The 20,649-nt window shown below is 32.1% G+C and overlaps 1 protein-coding gene across 6 annotated transcripts in view; it reads left to right on the forward strand.

Annotated features, from left to right (window-relative positions):
* The window catches only part of AP3B1 (adaptor related protein complex 3 subunit beta 1), a 348,922-nt gene that overhangs the window by 135,728 nt on the left and 192,545 nt on the right, over window positions 1-20,649 (forward strand). For all 6 annotated transcript variants that reach the window (XR_004283661.1, XM_032334867.1, XM_032334869.1 and 3 more), the window contains 4 exons: window positions 254-349; window positions 996-1,156; window positions 3,907-3,973; window positions 14,450-14,632. Coding sequence is in view for 5 of the 6 variants with exons in the window: in XM_032334867.1 (XP_032190758.1) it covers window positions 254-349; window positions 996-1,156; window positions 3,907-3,973; window positions 14,450-14,632 (507 nt within the window). In the remaining variant the exon portion in view is untranslated. The remainder of the gene's footprint in view (window positions 1-253; window positions 350-995; window positions 1,157-3,906; window positions 3,974-14,449; window positions 14,633-20,649) is intronic.

Here is a 20,649-nt window from a genome sequence, read left to right on the forward strand (position 1 = left end):
AGTTAGCCTTTAAGACCTGTTGGAGTTTGTTACAGAACACCTTGATAGAATGCTTCTATTATAGATTAGATTATTAAAATGCTTATTTTATAAGCTTTTTTGTTGCTATTCATTATCCTACAATGTATTATCTGTATATTACAATATAAGCTATTCAGTTATTTACTTCAGGAAAATTGAGAATGGATTTGGTATTCAAAACATTGAATTTTTAATTTTGGCTAGGATTAAATGATTTTTTTTTTTTAAACAGATCAAGAAGTTAGTATATGTTTACTTGGTCCGGTATGCTGAAGAACAGCAGGATCTGGCACTTTTGTCCATAAGCACTTTTCAGCGAGCTCTGAAGGTAAATAATAGTGTGAGCCAGCAGATAGCTACAAGGTTTGTGCAAAGTTGAAGGTGTGTGATTTAAAGAACTGGAGCAAGAATCTAAATGGCACAGTAGTGATCTGAAAGAGTTGAAAGGCCCCTCACATTGCCTGTTTAGTGTCCTTAGATAATATGTATGACCAACTAGATCTTTCCCAGTGTGTTTCCTTTTCTGTAGATTCCTTTATATTTTATTTATTATCGTACATAAAGAACTCTTCATCATTATACCAACTAGTTGTTGAAAGTGTGTAATGAGGGGACATGACTTTTTAAAGATAAAATTTATAACCTGTAGCATTTTGTAATTGTGAATCTCTAAAAACCCAACATGTTTATTAATGAATGATTGACTAGAATTATAACCATTACTTTTCTTGTTCAAACATTATTCAGAGAAATAAACATTTATTTAACTCTTTTTTTCTTACATATTTCCATATACTAATCTTTTAAATTAAGTAGCTTTTTTCTCTTGTTGTATTTTACATCACTTCTCGGCCTTTTGGCTAAGATCAAGTGTTGTTCTATTTTACCCTGTGGGCACCAATTAACTGTGTCATAAAGATATAATTGGAATGTTAAACTTGAAATTTTGATGAATATTTTTGCACTATTTTTAGGACCCAAATCAACTAATCCGTGCAAGTGCTTTGAGAGTTCTGTCGAGTATTAGAGTACCAATTATTGTACCAATTATGATGCTTGCTATTAAGGAGGCTTCTGCTGATTTATCACCATATGTGAGGAAGAATGCAGCCCATGCGATACAGAAATTGTACAGGTAGGTGCTTTGTTAATAATACCAACGACCTCTAATGGTATGTGGAATGTTAACACCTCATGGAGGCTTATTTGATTAACTCTTAGAGTTAGTCTGTACTTATACTGAGTAAAACCCAGTGACAGTTTTTTCTCCACAAACATTCTTTAGACATCTTTAGCTTTATTTTGGTTTTAGAGACCCTATGCTGGTTTTCACTTGTGAGCCTTTTAGGGCCTATGATAATTTTTATAGATTTTATAACTTAAAACTGAAGGGAATTTGAATTCTCACTTATATATTTCTCATGTACATAAACGTGTATTATTAGAAAATTAAGACTTTTGTCTATTTATTATAGGGTAGAATTTAAAGTATATTATCCTCTTGATTCACTTTTTTTTTTAATTTCCTAAACATTATTTAATTTTTAATTTAAATTCAGTTAATTAACATATAATGTATTATTAGTTTCAGATGTAGAGGTCGTTGATTCATCAGTTTTACATAATACCTAGGGCTCATGATTATATGTCTGTGTCCTTCTCAATATCCATGACCCAATTACCCCATCCCTGTAACCCCTCCCCTCCAGCAACCCTTAGGTTGTTTCCTGTGATTAAGAATCTCTTACGGGGGTGCCTGGGTGGCTCAGTGGGTTAAGCCTCTGCCTTCGGCCCAGGTCATGATCTCAGGGTCCTGGCATCGAGCCCCACATCAGGCTCTCTGCTCAGCAGGGAGCCTGCTTCCCCCTCTCTCTCTGCCTGCCTCCCTGCCTTGTGATCTCTCTCTCTCTCTGTCAAATTAAAAAAAAAAAAAAAGAATCTCTTATGGTTTGTTTCCCTCTCTGGTTTCATCTTGTTTTATTTTTCCTTCCCTTCCCCTTGATCCTCTGTTCTGTTTCTTAAATACCACATACGAGTGAAATCATATAATTGTCTTTCTCTGATAGACCTATTTTGCTTACCATAATACCCTGTAGTTCCATCCATGTCGTTAACAAATGGCATGATTTCATTTTTTTGATGGTTGAGTATTGTTCCATTGTATATATATACCACATCTTCTTTATCCATTCATCTGTTGATGGGCATCTGGGCTCTTTCCATAGTTTGGCTATTGTGGACATTGCTGCTATAAACATTGGATGCTGGTGCCCTTTCAGATCACTGCATTTGTATCTCTGGAGTAAATACCTATCAACTCACTTTGTTCTCCTTTCTTCCATCTTTGGCTCTGATGTTCCCTTCTTTGTCTGATTCTTTTATAGAGCTCTTTTATTGAATTTTAAAATGCTGGTTTTGAAATGCAACACCATACCATATTGGTATGACATTTCATACAATGCCTTGATCCTTTTGGAAAACATAGTGCCTGAATAAAAGAATTATTATCTATAATAATTTGGTATTATTTTCTTTTACCATTGATTCCACAAGCTTTTATCAAGATCATTTTGTGTTTTGGTGTTGGGTTGTATGCGTAAGTTGTATGAAAATGGTAGAGGATGTATTACCACATATTTGAGGACAAAAATAAAACCAGTGACAATTAATTAAAGGTGATATATAATTAAATAAGATATTAGAATATGATATATATGTATATAGAAAGGCATACTAACCGTGACTTTGATAGGATACGGCTCGGAGGTTATCATATAGGGCATCATAATGTAAAGATGTCATGAAATGGGATTAGTTAGGAAAGACTGCTTAGAGAAGGAAGACCGGAGCTAGAATTTGAAAGAAGTACAAAGTTTGTTCAGATAATTATAATGGTTAGCAATAAAGTTACAGTAAGTATGTGAAAAGTAAAAATTCATTTTCTTAGGTTAACTGTCAGACAAAGTTATATCATACTTCTATCTTTTCTTGCTTATGTACTTGCAGAATAGGTTCCAAGTTCAACTGTGACAAATTTAAAGTCCCTCACTGGAGCCCATTTTACTTCTCCAGCCCCAACCCTTTATTCTCTTTGCCTGAAATTTACCGTATAATAGCTCAGTACTGCCTGTTAGTCCTCTACATAAAATGTTTTTAACTTAAAACCATCTGTTTAGTTTCAATCTAGGAAATTTCCTCCTTTTTTCAGTTAAAGCCAAATTGTTGAGATTCATCTGTGATGTCACTTCTTGTTAGAAACCCTCCATAATCTTTCTTACTCCATTGGTGCTCTTCATATTCCTCTTATCCTTTATACATGTTTCTGTTATATGCAATGATTATGTTTGGGACTTTCTTTACTAGACTGTCTTATTTGTCTTTGTATAACTATTCTTCAGCTTCACAGTAAATGGACAACAGTTGAATTCCATGTTAGGAAGAAATTATAGTTATTAGTATTTCAGTGGTTAGAAATGTTGATAGGATAGGATAGGATTCATTTCTGAATTTTGTATATATGTAAGCCTTTGCTTGTATTTTTTTGACTCTATTACAGAACTGAAACGATAGAAAATTCTTATTTGGGAATTCTCTTTTTTTTTGACCACTATGTGTCTGTAGTCAAAAATCATTACTGTTCTGTTCCTTTTTTCCCTCAGTTAAAAAAAGAATTCAGGTTTAATTAATATAAGCAACTTTACAGAGAAAGATTAGGACACATTTGGGAGAAAAAAGTTTTGTTTTGTTTCTTTCTATCTTTACATAATTCTTGCTTTCCCTATCCCCTAAAAAATTTTCTTAATATTCTTGAAGTTACTAGCTTCATTTTTAAATTTGAATTAAAGGAAAAATTTTAATGTGCGTTCTTTTCTTTTTATGTTTTAGCCTTGATCCAGAGCAGAAGGAAATGTTAATTGAAGTAATTGAAAAACTTCTAAAGGATAAAAGCACAGTAAGTGATAACCTTCTTATGTCAAAATAAATTTGTGTTTTATTTACATAGTATCATTTTGCCATTGTATATGTGGTAAAATTATTTTTACTGATTTTAAAGTGGTATAAATATTAATGGAGTTCATTAAAATCTTTGAAGAATAAAAATGTGTTTATAAAGAGAAATGTTGTATTTAGAATTTTAGCTTGTTACGTGTTTCTTCGTCCGGAATCAGAAGAATAAATTGGGGGGGCGGGAATCCTTTTTTTAATCTGTGGCTTAATTTTTGACTGTTTTTTTTTTTTAAAGATTTTATTTATTTATTTGACAGAGAGAAATCACAAGTAGATGGAGAGGCAGGCAGAGAGAGAGAGAGGGAAGCAGGCCCCCTGCTGAGCAGAGAGCCCGATGCGGGACTCAATCCTAGGACCCTGAGATCATGACCTGCGCCAAAGGCATTGGCTTAACCCACTGAGCCACCCAGGCGCCCAATTTTTGACTGCTTTGAGTATAAAAGTTTTTATTTCAAGCAATGATTTATTAGGATTTTTAAAGGCTGAATCACCTGGGAACAAATAGATTGTTTTAAAATGAAGTATTAAAGAGATATTTAAAAATTAAGTATTATAAATGTGTTTTTAAAAAAATATTCTAAAACATTTTTTTATTTGTAGGACTGTTTTATTACTAGTAAGAGTCATCTTACTGGCTACTTTGAGTCATCTTTTGTGAATGTACTTAATCTCCTCCTGGTCTCTTCCCCACTCCCTTTCTTTTGTATAGTGATAATGAAATCTAGGAATAAGGATGACCCATGGGATCTGCGTATTTTGTCTGATACAAGTACAGCTATTTTGCCTTCTTATAGTTGCTGTTCAAATGATCTTTTTCTTTGCTTTTACTTTCAACCTTTTGGTAATTTTGAATCCAATCCAATTTTGTATCTCTTGTAGACAGCATATAGTTGGATATTGTTTTTTAATCCACTGTGACAACATGTACGTTTTGGTTAGGTTGTTTAATCCATTTGCATTTAATGTTATTGATTTAGTTGAATTTATAGCTGTTATTTACTTGTTTTCCCTATCTCATATCTCTTTTGTCCCTCCTTTTTCCTTTACTGCTTTCTTTTTACATTATGAATATGTTCTTTTGAACATTTTACTTCCTTTAATGAGTTTTTCACTATGTACTCCCTGCCCCATTTACTTTGAAAATATTGTATTATACATGAAAATATGGTTGGGGATTTCATTCCTAAGCCATTCAGCAAAATTAGTCTATAATATAGCAGAAATCTTCATTATTGTTCTTCTATAATGCTTGATGTAATAAAGGAGCTAAGTAAATACAGATTTGCCCAATAAATAAAGACAGAAATTTTGATTTCTTTCTGTGTGGTGTACTTGTTATCTGCTTCTAGGACCCAGATGTGGAATCAATATTATTGGTATTATGGTTAACTTGATTTTATAATAATACAAAAACATTTAGTTTCTTTGACATGCAAGACTTTTGCCAAGAATTGTGAAGAATATAGTAAGGTCTTTAAGAGACAGATCCTTTACTTTAATGTAGTTTACCATGATTTCTGTTACATTATAGACTAAAAGAAATTTGTTACATGGCCTGTGAATGAAACCTCCATTTATTCATTTGCAGAACTAGCAAACTACAGCCTATAAGCCAAATACTGTCCCTGGACTGTTTTGCAGAGGCAGTAACAAAATAATTTTTATATTTTTTAAGCATTGTTTCAGAAAGAAAGAAAAAAGAATATTTAACAGAAGAACCCCACATACCCCATTATGTCTAAAATATTTACTAGTTGGCCCTTATAGAAAAAGTTTTGCCAATCCCATGATCTAGAGAATCAGTTAGGCAGATCAATACAATCCTAGAACTAATAGTAGATACTATCCTACATATGACTACTTTTCTTGGGTAGCAAAAAGAAATTTCTTCATAACAGTGCTCATATTTAGGAAGTTCTTTCATCCGAATGATATCCATATAGAAACATCCCTATACAAAAAATTTTTGATTATGTGAAAAATATAAAATTCTATATACTTACTCCTTTCCCTTTTTTTACATTCATGGAAACATTTCTTCTCTTTCAAGTACTGCTATAATGGAGAACTAACAGGTTTCTATACAAAAGAATTCTCCTCACTATCTAGCTATTTACTTCGGGATTCACATTATCAAATTGTGTTCCTGCATCCTAGAACAGACACCATATAGAATATAGAGTACAAATGAAATAAAACGCAAAATACATGTACATACATGCTGAAATATGACTTCTACTACTTAAGTTTAGAGAAATATTTCAGAAGATGGCTCAACGTTCTTCTAATTCAGAGGGGGACGGAATGTATGATATGAATTCTCCTCGGCTAATAAGTATCAGTCATCAAATATTCAAATCATGTATGTAATACAAAGGTGACTATGAGTAACAGCTCTTTAGGAACTTTCTTTAATTGCTTTTGTTTCACTCAGAAGTATATATTTCCCATGTTGATTTAAAAAATTACTCCAACAAAGTATTCATAAAATAGATTATTCTTATAGTTGTTTCAATGTCTACAATACTACCTGTTTAGGCCACCTCCCAAAGTCTATTACTTTAATTTAAAAGTACTTGTAGAAGGTATCTCTTTCTCACTATAAGTAAAAGTTGCATCTGTTCAAAACTGTACAAAAGTCTCACCTCCATATAAAATACTAAAATAAGTGTTCCTTCCAAATATAAACGTTCATTTTTCCTAAAAAATATTGTAACCTGTCTTCAAAGTCAGGCTCAAAGAAATTACCAATGAAGTTTCTGTCTTGGGTCAACACGAGCCATTAAGGACATGCATAGACTGAAATTCAGTAAAGTTTTTAAATGTGTCAATAAATAAAGCTTAAGGTATAACTTTTACATGTCACCAGCAGCTTCTACATCTGTCTGTGCTAGCTGTGTACCCACGTAAAAGAAAGTGAAAAAAAATCTTTCACCTATGATTACCAAGACCTGATTACATACTATATGAAAACAGTAACAGGTTTTTGACTAAATGTAAGTGCTACCTGAAACAACAAACATAACTCTGTAATGAGCTTTCAAAGACCAGAGCCAATAAAATTAAATATGGTACAAAAAACACTAGTTATGAATTCATAAACATTTAAAAAAAAACTGGAAATTCCTCAGGCTCTCTCCTGCTCTCTCCCCTCAGGCAACAAAGATTGCCATAATCTTTGTTATATATATAACTCTGGAAGAATAAAGCTAGAAATGTAATAAAAGTTTAAATTCATTTTTGATGCTAAATTCCCTTTCTCTTAAAATTAGCTAAAATAAAACAGAATCAGGAAAATGCCATGCCAAAAACAACACACTCCTTATTAGTTTGTTAAATTATTATGTTTTTGTGTAGAGCAGAGTCTTCTTAATTTATAAAATGGCACACTGATTAGGCCGTTTGAATTACTGATTTCTTTCCCTTAAGTCTGATTGCTTTTAGGCATGTATTATTATAGAACTTGACCAAGAAATAAAAGGAGAATGGAAAAACAAAACAATCTTTCACTTGAGGACCTGTTCTGCAGAGTCCTGGCCTAGATTTTCTACAGAAAAATACACCTTAGTGCTTTTCAAACTTTTCTGACACATACATTATAAAGATAGAGCCGTAGAAATAAATTTAAACAAGGAGGTAAAACAAGGAGGTGAAAGACCTCTACAATGAAAACTGTAAAATATTGACAAAAAAAAGAAATTCAGGACAACAAATAAAATGAAAGGTATCCCACATTCATGGATTGGAAGAATTAATATTGTTAAAATTGTTAAAAAGTACAAATCAATCTACAGATTTAATGCATCCCTATGAAAACGCCAATGGCATTTGTCACAGAAACAGCATTGGTAAAAGTCCTATAGAATCACAAATAATGAAACCTCCATTTAAAATGTGTGCATGTCTTCCTAAAAAAAAAAAATACATCACAGGTGAAAATTGCAGTCTGTGTAATAAGGCAGAATGGGGTTTGTGTCTGAACTTCTGCCCCTTGTGTAGCTATATATATTAAGCCTTCATAAATTTTAGTTCCCAAATTTGTATAGCTTGTAATTTCTAATGTATGAAGTTCTGTTTGTTTTGAAAGAGCTGCTGTATATATAACTGGGATCATAGCGCCTGACACCATAGAAGGGGGTTAATACATATTCCAACAAGAAATAAATGAATGAAAAAGGAATGTAGAAGATAACTTCTTTGTAAATTTGCAACAGTTGGTTATTAATTTCTGACCATTTATTTCCAAAATACAATAGAAGACATTGAATACTTGTTCATAGTAGGTATGTAATATTTGTTGAATGATTGTGGAATTAATTTGGTGATAGTAATTAGGTATTTACTATCATTTTTTGGTGATAGTAATATAATTACTAAATTTTTTGATGTTAGTAATTAGGTGTTTACTATCATTTTTAACACTTTGCTTCCCAAATGGTGTGTGTTATATTCAGTGTTTGCAGGTAGAGCTTATAGGAGCTTTAATCGTCTATCACTTATGAGACACTCCTTTTTCCTAAAGTGTTGCATGTTTATATATTTTTAAACTCAAAAGACATCTAAATCTATTTTTCTGTGTTAAATGGCAGTAGTTTATACTGATGCCTTTAATTGCAGTATAGTCGTACAGGGTTCCTTCTAGCCTCCTACCTTTTCAGCATCTTTCTCCAACATTAAAAAATGTGGCTATCATTGTCCTCAGTATATTTACGTACTCTCTCAGCCCAAGATGAAGAGTAAGGGTTTCAGAATTGCTAGCATGTACCTTTGTGGGGAGTGCTGAGATGGGGATTGCTAATTAAATTAAATATTAGTTCTGGCAAAGTTTTTTTTTTTTTTTTAAGAGTACAGTTTTAAACATTAATTCTGTTCAATTGTTACTTTTATTTGCTCAGGGACTTCAATTTTATGTAGGTTGGATCTTCTTTGCCTATTTTACATTTCAACCACTGTCTCTCCAAACCTTTTAACTTCTTTCTTTACCTCATTTCTGTTCACTTGGTTCTTTTTCTACTTTTCTTTAATTTACCCTTACTAAATCTTTGTTCAGCAGCTCTCTTGCAAGGACACCTTGCAATTTAATCATCATGTTTGATTATTTTATTCCTCTCTCAGTTTCTTTCCTGGTTTCAGTAAACTTCTGTTCCATTTCTTCCTGATATCTTTTGTTTATTTCTGTGGTCTTTTATGAATTTCTGATTCATACTCATTTTTCTGATTATCACATGCTTCTTTAAGGGTGATTACTTCAATTTGGAGTGTTATGTTAGACAGTTTTCTTTTGCTTCATCATTAATTTTTGGGGGGCTACTTTTTATCAGCTGAGTTGTTTTGATTTTCACTTTCTGTTTTCCGTATGTGTGGATTACCTACATTTTCATCTTTCTTTGGACAGGGCTAATGGTTTGAATTTGAGGTTTTTTTTGCAAAATTCTAGTATAAGAACAATGTTTCTGTCAGAATAGCGAAATATGCTTTTCTATTAGTTGGCTTTTTTAAAGGAGAGCATCCATAGGAAGATGTGAATGTCCTAAAGTTATTTTTATTTTTATTTTTTTATTTTTTGGTCTATTAGGAGCTTAGATTTCCTCCTCTTATTTCATTTTTTTCTGTCACCCTGTAGCTTCTGAGGGACTCCTTTTCCTCTACCTCATTTTTAAACTAACTGTTACCTTCTTAAAAATGTTCTTTTCCAAGATGGTCTCATTGAATCCTTCCTCCACCTCCATCCCTCTTGAAATTTCTTCTTTGTAGTCCTCTGGACCCACTGGGAATCTTATGCAGTATTTTTACACTTAGAGCACTTTTTTTTTTCTTTCTCCTGTTGATTTTAATTCACTCTTTTGCTTACCACCAACTCCTTACTGCTTTGTTATGGAAAGTTTTTTCCAGACTGCCATAGGTCTTTGTGAAGTTTTATGATATAAGCTTGAAAGAGAACTATCTGGGATTTAGGACTTAATTTTCTATTTACATGTAATTTGAAGTTTGGAGATTCTCTCTTTTTTACTTATGCTTAGGGCAGAGGTTTTCATCTTTGATTTTTCTGGGTTTAGTTTGGGAGATTCAGATTTACTAAGGTGCTATAACTTGTCTAACCCATTTTTTAAGTTAATTATGTTTTAAGAACATATTATGGTAATTTTTTCCTTTGTGTGATTATTATCTATTGTAGAAAGGTTTAAAATATTCTACTATTTATGCATATGTTTATGGATCTTAGCATTATTATTACTTTGTCTCTTAAAATTCTTTATTGAAGGAAGATAGATGTATTTCCTTCCTCCCCCAAATTAATAATGTCCGTATTGATGTTTGAAACAGTAAGAATCAGGGCGCCTGGCTGGTGCTCATTAGATTAAGCGTCTGCCTTTGGATCAGGTCATGATCTCAGGGTGCCGGGATTGAGCCCCACGTCAGCTTCCTGCTCAGTGGGGAGTCTACTTCTCCCTCTGCCACTCCTGCCTGCTCTTGCTTGCTCTCTCTGTCTCTCTCAAATAAATAAAATTTAAAAAAAACAAAATAGTAAGAATCCCAAATCATTTTTGTTTAAAAATTTCCCAATTAAGTGAACCATGCTTGTCTAGTTTATTTTTGCATTTTGAAAAGGAATTTATTTGTTATCATCAGGAGCTTCTTGGGATCACTGTTGCAATATTAATGTTGCTATTGCTGCTGGTAAATACAATTTGAAAGGTGTTAATGTACTTGAAACTTTTCTTCACTTAACATTTGACTTGGAGATACACCTTCTGTTGCTTCTTTTAGCCTAAAGCAAGACTTCCTGACAATTAAGATCTCAAAGGCAGTTCTGTAATTCTCATTTTAAGGAAAGGTGGGCATATAAACATTATTAAAATAGAATGATTTTTCCATTTTACTAGGGTAAGACCAGTATTTATCATAAAAATAGTCCTTTTCTAAAAATACATTGTGGGGTTAAAGAATATAGTTATGGTAAGATAACTGGAAAAACATTTTAGGGCTACTGAGGTATAACTATTATCTAATGGTTATCTATAAATTTTGAAAGACACCCCACAACTATAGTCAGTAAAATTAAAAGGGAATATTTTATTAATGTTCCGTTATCCCCAATCAGCTGTTACAGCTTTCTTATATAATTTCTTCATTGTATGTTCCTACATTTACTGGTATCCTCCTATACTCTCTATTTAACATATCCTAAAAACACTCTTTTTCTGGTGTTCAGTTTCAAATTCATTTTTAAAGTATGTAGTGCTTTCTCTGGTTTATCTTTAAAAGGTAGAAATCCATATTTGTTGAGCAACTTAAGCATAGCGGTGGACAGTCTTATTTAGGACACCTCAAAAGCAAGGTAGCATTTATTTCCTGTTTCTTTCAGGTTAATTTTAAAGAATCCTTTGAAAAGCTTTTAACTTTCTAATAGAAAACAGAGCTTCTTAAGAAAATAGATTAGGTCAGTGCTTACTGAAAAATTCAGTTTGTATATTTTTTTATGACAAAGTTTCTCCTTAATTTAGCTACAAAATGATGTTTAATAAATATATTGGTAGTTCATAACTAAACTATGAGGGTAAGACACCATTTTATAAGTTATTGATTTAATGTTGGTAAAAGCTTCACTGTTGTGGGCAAAAAAAAACCCCATACCTCTGATTTTGTGCAGATGTTTTATTGTGATAGATCTATTATCCAGCTATTAGAAGATAAATGACTGATCTTTCCCATTTTCCATGCCTCAAGAAAATTGAAATAAGAAGGGGAATATCATTTGGGCTGTATGATTAGGGCAGGTTGGATGGCCATTAATTTAAGAGAAGAAAATCTTGGCAGCATTGGCCAACTTATACCATATTATCAATCAAACCTTGATGCACTTCTTGTGATGACCCAGCACTCTCAGGTTTTTGCAACGTTAATTAGAATTCATGACAAAATAGATGCAAGGAAACGTTTTGTACCCTTCATAATTTTATAGAAAATTTATTGTTATTAGAGGAACCATTTGCTTAGTGTGATTTTTTTCATTACCAGCTTGTCAACTAGCATAGATAATCTGGAGAAAATATGAACTCCATAGATGGGGTGTCACTTTTGTTGATGGTTCATGTAGTTTACCTTGGAGCACAGCTAATGGCTGAAGTTCATAGCAACAGCACAGAAAAACATGGCAACCAAGGGAAGATAAATGAACCATGTTTATAGCTTTAATATAAAAAATACATAAATGGAAAACTGCATTTGAATTTGATGAGCTCATTGCTAGTTTTGTTGGAGTGATTTATTTTTCCCCTTATATAAAAAGCTACTATTGACACAGTGAGATGGAAATTAACTGTCTGTTTTGGGGAGACCAATATTTTTGGTCTTAAAATCAGAGAAGATCATTTTATTTTAATTCTGGAAGTTTTATAGAATATTGAATGTTTAATAGACCAAAATTATCAATTCTGGCATTGTTTAACCTAGGGTCAGTTGTTAAATCCATACAATGAAATACCTAAAATAGTCAGTTTTATTTTGTGAAGGTACTTTTCTTTGTAGTCTAAATATTTTTGTGTTTCCTTAAACTTTATTTATACTTAAGTATTTTCTTTTTTTCATGTTATTAGTTTGTACTTTAGAATTATGTTGTACCTATAGCTCTTAGTTTAGTAAATTTAATAACATTTGATAGCTAATTTTTCTTTTAATTGGTGTCTGTAATAAACACTTAAAAAAAATCTTCTAGGCTTAGGCAAAGTACTTGATTTTACATAATATGTCTTAAATTGAAACTTCATTGCATTGCGCTTTCTGTTTCATGGACTATTTTATTCTAAATGGTATTATTTATTTTTGTACTTTAGTATCCTATATCAATTGATATGTATTTCTTCTATTAATGTAAGATTGACCTATATATGAAATATATCTATGGAAAGATAGATCTCACAAATACTAAGTTATTCTGTAGTTTGATGTCATAAACTCCAGTTGTTTTAAGAGATTTTTAAATGGTATTAAATCTAACTGTTTAGAAATATCAAAGAATACAATTTTTGAAGAGTGATTTGTATAGGAGATATCAAAATGTGGAGATGAAAACATAAACTTAACTTCCTTTCCATATCAATAGCAAATAGGAAATTATACGTATAATACATTTTTTATTTAGTTCACACAAATAATCAATTCTTTGCTTTTTCGATTGAAGTACATTCATGCTGGGACCAGCAGGCACCAGTACATGGGCAGGGCTGGAGTCAATAAATGCGGCTTCACGTTTACACTGATTGGTAATTCATAAAATCCCCACAGGACTAGAAACTTGTTTAGCATAATAGCAAGTCTATATTCTGAGCTGTTTTCTTTGAATTGTATTGTTGGTTGCATATTAATAAACTAAATGTCAGCCAAGTAGAGGGACAAACACTAAAAATACAAATATCATTGTATCTAATATTTTTCAGAAAGTACCATTTCTGTAAGTTACATTTCTATTTAATTGCTTATTTTAAGTCATTGGGGAAATTCTAGACACTAAAATGAAGATCCCCAGTGTTTAGAAAAAATACGATATTAATTTATTTTTTCATCAGCATTATATTGTTGGCTAACTGCACATATATCAGTGGTACATATATAGAAGTATTTGTATATTATGTATTGTGCTTAGCTTGTATCTTTATCCCAAAGATATCTTAATTTTACTGCTTTGCCCAAGTATGACAATTACAAAAACAGCATTTATGGTTCATTAGTTGGTCTTGGTGGGAGCTGACTTTTGTTGGTACTACATTATTTCATTTTATACACATTGTTACATACATTATAATCACTAAAATTTCAGCCTGTGTGTTTTCTTTGTAAATGAAATACTGGTAAAAATTAAGAGGTAGAGTAAAATGTTGAAGATTTGAAAGTGTTCTATACCAAAGTACTTAAAAGAGTTCCTCACACACTTTAAAATAAATTCATTGTCTTTTTCATTTTAAACTGACATGATCTGATCTTTGTTACTGTCTTGATTATTTTTCTGAATGCTGTTATATACTAAATAATGAATCTTTAGATCGATACTTAGGTTAGCTTTAAAAATGTGGAGATGAAAACACACCTTAAATATATATGATGAGTAGATTGAATCTATGTATGAACAATTTATTAAGATTTAACTTGATGAAAAATTGTTGGGATTTCTAATACTAAAACTTCTAATTGTAATATATCAAGAAGGTACTAGCTTTTCAGACATGTCACAGCTATAAAAATTATTCTTTAAGGGAATGACACCAAAAACTTGTTATTGATACATGAACAATCATTTTTTAAATTAAATAACTGAGTACTTTAAATATTGTCGTAACACTGATTGCATCTCTGTAATGCCTGAGTAGAATTTTTGATGGAGGGAAAATGTTTTTTAATGAGTTACTATTTCTTCCTTTTCTAGCTGGTAGCTGGCAGTGTTGTGATGGCTTTTGAAGAAGTATGCCCGGATAGAATAGATCTGATTCACAAGAATTACCGCAAGCTCTGTAATTTACTAGTTGATGTAGAAGAGTGGGGACAGGTTGTCATAATCCACATGCTAACTCGATATGCTCGTACACAGTTTGTCAGTCCTTGGAAAGAGGTAAGTGTTGAATGGTCTTCCATTTATAAAGTATACTAAGAAAATGGATGAGCTTTAAAAAATGTGTATAGTTGTAAAATACAGAGATTGGCATATTTATGGAGAACTCCCTTTTTTCATGTTCTTTTAGAAAGCAGGAAACAAATGCAAGCATAATTTTTCATTATTTTGGTACTGATTGATATATACTTAATGATGTAGTATATAAACTTAGTATGATACTTGGCAAGAGGCCCTTGTTAGGAACAGAGCCTGGTACATTGTTTGCAGTGATATTGCCAAATCCTGGATTTTTTTTTTCATGGATTTTTTTTGAGGCTAGTTGCTTTCATATCTTTAAGTCTCAGCTATTCAAGTGACTCACTTATACAAGTGGGTAATGTGATTTTAGCACATGGGAATTTATACCTAAGAGAATTTCTTGCCTTATAGGTAAATATTGCCAAACTTTTAACTACCTTTTCTTGTTTTATCTTTTAAAATGTTTGTTTTCTTTTTTTCACTTAGGCTGATAGAATTTTAGTAAAATTTATAATTAAATGAACCTTACATTGAAGTTGTGTACCTTGTGCATATTAACACTAGAGGCATACTTAATACCTTCTCTTTGCGTAATTGATAGTTGAAAACATTTTATTACATAATTTGCAAAAGAGACCTTTGTATGTATATATTTAATATTTAAGTGTAAGTTTTAAATTTGTTTAAAAAAAGAAATATTAGGGCACCTGTGTGGCTCAGTGGGTTAAGCCGCTGCTTTCAGCTCAGGTCATGATCTCAGGGTTCTGGGATCAAGTCCTGCATCCGGCTCTCTGCTCAGCAGGGAGCCTACTTCCCTCTCTCTTTCTCTCTCTGCTGCCTCTCTGCCTACTTATGATCTCTCTCTGTCAAATAAATAAATCTTAAAAAAAAAAAAAAGAAATGTTACAAGAATAGCACATTCATTCTAATCTTGTGATAGTTCTTTTTTGTCTTTTTAAAAAGCAAGTAGAGGGAGATGGGAAACTGGGCAAAATGGAGTGGAGTGGGAGATAATAGGTTTCCAGTTATGGAATAAATAAGTCACAGAGGTGAAATGTACAGCTTACGGAATATACAATAAAATTGCATGGTGATGGCAGCTACACTTGTGGTGAGCAGAGCGTAATGTATAGAGTCATCAAATCATTATGTTGTACACCTGAAAATAATGTGATGTGTATCAACTTATATTTCAATTAAAAAGGAAAAAATGGTATAGATTTTTAAAATCAACTGCCTAAAAGTAAAAGAACAGAAATACCCCAATTATATCATAATGGTTTGTATACAAACTTATGTGTACATACACTTCAGTTGCTCAATACATTGGAGTGTTCAGTTCATTTCACTTTTGTTAATTAGAAATAAAGTGAGAGGAAAATGTGTATCAAATAGAGGAGTGTTCATAATACGTATTTTAGATGATGTGTTAAGCATTCAGATGTTTAAGGGTTTAAATGTTTAAAATATTCATTGATGCTTTTTACAGTGACTTAGTATTATCAGTATTAAAAAGTATTTTAAAATTTTAAAAGTATATCTTTATCCATAAGACTGTTTGTAATATGGACTCCGTCTTAATTTTAATATTAAGAAAGTGTTTGTTATTTAAAATTGAAATGTTTTGGGGCACTTGGGTTGCTCAGTGGTGGGTTAAAGCCTCTGCCTTCAGCTCAGGTCAGGATCCCAGGGTCCTGGAATCGAGTCCCGCATCAGGCTCTCTGCTTAGCGGGGAGCCTGCTTCCCCCCGCCTCTTTGCCTGCCTCTCTGCCTACTTGAGACCTTTGTCTGTCAAATAAATAAAATATTTTTAAAAAATAAAATAAAATTGAAATGTTTTGAATTAATATATAAAAATCTCATGCTATAGGGCACTTAAATTAATGATTGCTTTTTTTTATAAAGTTAATTTTATTTGTCATTGAGCAAAGTTGACGCTTGATGACACTTTTGCTGGATTAAGCAACAACATGCCCATGCTGCAAATGTCTTGGCCCTTTGATATAAGTAATAACTTTGACAAGAGTTTTTTGTTGCTAGTAATAAGTTGTTTGATTTCAGCCAGTTCTTTTCCAGAGTGCTGTTCAGATACATTTTTTTTCCCATTAGAAGGTTATAAAGTAATTTTGCCTCATCTAACCACTGTCACTATTTAATAAGATTTAAAATTTTACTTTCGTATCACCATCAGATCATTTTCAGTATCTCTGTGCACATAATCCTTTGCTTTGCTATTATGTAGAAATTGGAGTTAAAATACATTTTTCCTTGCCATATCTCCTAAAAATATGTAATAGACTTTAAAATCTCTATGTTTGTAGTTTGTCTATTTATTTGTGTTTCTGTTCCTTTAATTTTATTTCATCTTATTTTAGATAAAATTCATATTAAAAGCTATTTGCAAATCAGGGAGGTTAAATTTTAATTTAAAAAGTTGGGGCTATTTTTGTGTTATTCTGTGTGTTTTCACATGTGGATTCTTTGGATATTAATTATTGCAAACATAAGATGAAGTCTGGTCTTTGTCCTGGGTACACTGAAACTGGGCTAAGTAATTTCTTACTTTTGCCACATATTTGCAAATATGACCTTTGCATTATTCTAGATTACGTGGTTGATAGACTAATTCATTAGTTTTTAAATGTGCATCTCAGGCCTCAGGATGTTGTAACACTGCCACAGGAACAACCACAGGGGGCAGTGGTGCTCTAGACAGCAGCTCTTGGGTTCTTGCCTCTGTTCCAAACAGAGCAGCCTTCATCTTTGTCTATCTTTCATATACAGCTATGAATATGATTTCCTTTGAGAAAGATTCCTGGGCTTAAAGAAAAGAAAAGAAGAAAACCTCAATAAAATAGGAGATTTATAAGGGTGTAGCTAACTGTAACTCTAACAATTTTTTTTAATTGTAGAAGGAATTCATGCACACACTGAAATAAGGTAAATCTTCCTTCTTATAACCTCTTCGTTGACCCCTTAGAGGTATTTACTGGCAACTGTTTAATTTCACTTGTTCTAGTGCTTGTAAACTTTACTTTGGATAACACATTTCTCTTTATTTATTAATTTATAGTAGTATCGGTTGATTCCAAAGTAAGACAACAGTAAGTAAAGTAAGACAGTAAAGTAAGACAAACTTTTCATGTACATATGTATTCTCTCCCATACCAGCAGGAAAGATTTAGAAGGATTATCCTTTATTGCAGTATTAGAGGTTAGAGATTATCCAGGATGTTAGACTTTTGGTACAAATACATTTATAAAATTAAGGTTCAGGGGTACCTGGGTGGCTCAGTGGGTTAAACCACTGCCTTCAGCTCGGGTCATGATCTCAGGGTCCTGGGATCGAGTCCCGCATCGGGCTCTCTGCTCAGTGGGGGGCCTGCTTCCTCCTCTCTCTCTCTCTGCCTGCCCCTCTGCCTACTTGTAATCTCTCTCTTTCAAATAAATAAATAAATAGAATCTTTAAAAAAAAATTAAGGTTCAAATGAATTATCATCATTTAGACCATGTCCATGCTTACTCTTCAAGTTAACCCATCTTTCTCTATAGCTTGTTAGACTTCTGTTTCACTGAGCACCTTTTCAGTGAGCAGTCCAGCCACTTGTAATCTTGGAGGCTTTTTGGCCTAGACTTAAAGTTGCATCCAACTTTTTAGGACTACACATAGTAGTTTTAATTTTAAAAATTAAAATTTTTAATTTTAATTAAAGGGGGTACCTGGGTGGCTCAGTCAATTAAGCATTTGCCTTCAGCTCACATTATAATCTCAGGGTCCTGGGATTGAGCCTCACATCTCATTGAGATCTCTGCTCAGTGGGGAGTCTGCTTCTCCTCCCCCTCTGCTCCTTCTCCCAGCGGCACTCTCTCTCAAAATAAATAAATATCTTTTTAAAAAGTTGGCAAGCTGAATTATAAAGCTGGAAGAAACTTAGACGGATTCTGCATTCCTGTCTGCTTCTATTTTTCACTTCTCATGTTTGTAGAAAGCATACCATGTAGTAAAGAATTGCTAAGAATTTGGATAGAAAGATAAAGTGGAACAGTATTCTAGCATAGTCAGTGCTTACTTGTTACAATACTATTTTATCCTTTTACCATCAGGTCTTGAATGTATTTTTTCACGAAGATGGTAGAATGTAAAGGTGTCCATTCTGGCCCTCATCCCCTTTTGCATACAGGCAGAAGTCACTTGTATAAATGTTGTATGAATACCATTTTATGATATATAAAGTGTCATTTATCTTGAAAGATTTTACAGTGAGAAAACAGTCTCACTAAAATAATATATTGATTTAAAAGTTGTTTAAAGTAAAAATACTGCCTAAACATACCAAATTCATTAAAATCAAGGGATTTCTTTCTCAGATACTAAGATAATACAGGAAAAATAACATTGTGATACCTTAAATTTAGCAGTTTGTTCTTTTGCTGCACTTATGTAGTATTTTATTTGAGATAGGACAGTGGTGATTATTACACCCATTTTATAGATGACAAAACTGAGGTATACAGATTTTTAACAACTCACCTAAGATAATATTGTTTATAAAATATGGAGCCAGAAATATAAACAGAGTAATCTGATCCCTAAGTCAACAGTCTTTCCTTTTATTTTCTTTTACCTTATCTCTTTTATTCCTACCTCATGACTTTTTATTATCTTTTTGCTTACTGTAATAAGTTACTCTGTGTTTGCTTATTGTATTCCAGTTGAAGCCATTTTTGAAGCCCCCTCAATCCACAGTGCTTAGACATTGCAATTAGGTAACAACTGTAATTAAATTTGTTTTTCAAAGAGAAAAATCATGCTTCTCATTGAATTTTTAAAACAGTTGTTTATGCTTATATGCCTGAAAGGTAACAAAATTGTTTTTTTGAGGAATTGAAAATTAGTAGAAATACTTTTTGAGATGAGTTGATGTAACATGTTTTTGTCAATAAGTTCTCAAATGAACACATCATATACAAACAAGCTTCTTCAGGACAGAAGAGATTTTTAATTTAGCTTATTTGCATCATTATAGATCAGTATTTAGGCTGTTTATATGTAAATGTATGATTTGAGGAACAATTAAGTGTTGACAAAGTAGATTGCAGTCATATCAATTGCAGTGCATTTTCCATAATTTTTCTAACTGACATCTTTGATGATAAATAGTGGATGCCAAGTCAAAGCCGATTATACAGTGCACTAGGAATTCATGGGGCTGTCAGGGAGAAGACCGATTGACTTTAAATTTACATATTAATGAGAAGATTTGTTAAGAGGGTGCTTGACTATAGAAAATAACAGCGTATTTATAGGGCACGACATTTTATAAATAAAGCTGATGCAGGAAAATGGAAATTAAACCTTTTAGGTTAATAAATCCAAGAGACTGCTAAAATGCATATTTGCATTTTTATTTTCTCAGATTTACCTTACTCTTTGCAGTCCATGTAGGTTTTTTTTTTTTTTAATTCTGGGTCAAGTTTGTATAGTTTTCAAGGATATAAAATTACTTATGTATTTTCTTTGTGTCATTCAAGTTGATTATGGGAGAATACTTGAAGCATAAATGTAAATCTTTAAGACTAAAGTTGCTTTGGTATAAATAATGAATTTTTTAAAAATAAGTACATTTTAAGAGTATCAAAAACCTTTAGTGGTGTTAAGTATAAACCGAAAGAAACCTTGGGCACTGCAGCTTGACAGAATGGTTAATTTTATGAATCTAGCTCCTTAAAAAAACTTTCTCTAGGAGATGACAGTTTTGCAAAAATTTTTGCAAAATTTTTTACTTTCGTGATTGAGGACTTAAAACTTTGTGTACTCAGAGCTACCTTTTACTTATGAATCCAGGTGATAAAATTTTAGTGGCAGTATGCATTCCATTTTGAAATTTTGAGTGATGAATTTACTTTTATTTCTCTCAATATATATATGTACTTCAGTTATAAAACCTTAGGTGTAAAAAAGTTCCAAGTTTAGAATTTTGTTTAAAGTATTTTGA

The sequence above is a fragment of the Mustela erminea genome, chromosome 3, assembly GCF_009829155.1.
Source record: "Mustela erminea isolate mMusErm1 chromosome 3, mMusErm1.Pri, whole genome shotgun sequence".
Classification (NCBI taxonomy): Eukaryota; Metazoa; Chordata; class Mammalia; order Carnivora; family Mustelidae; genus Mustela; species Mustela erminea.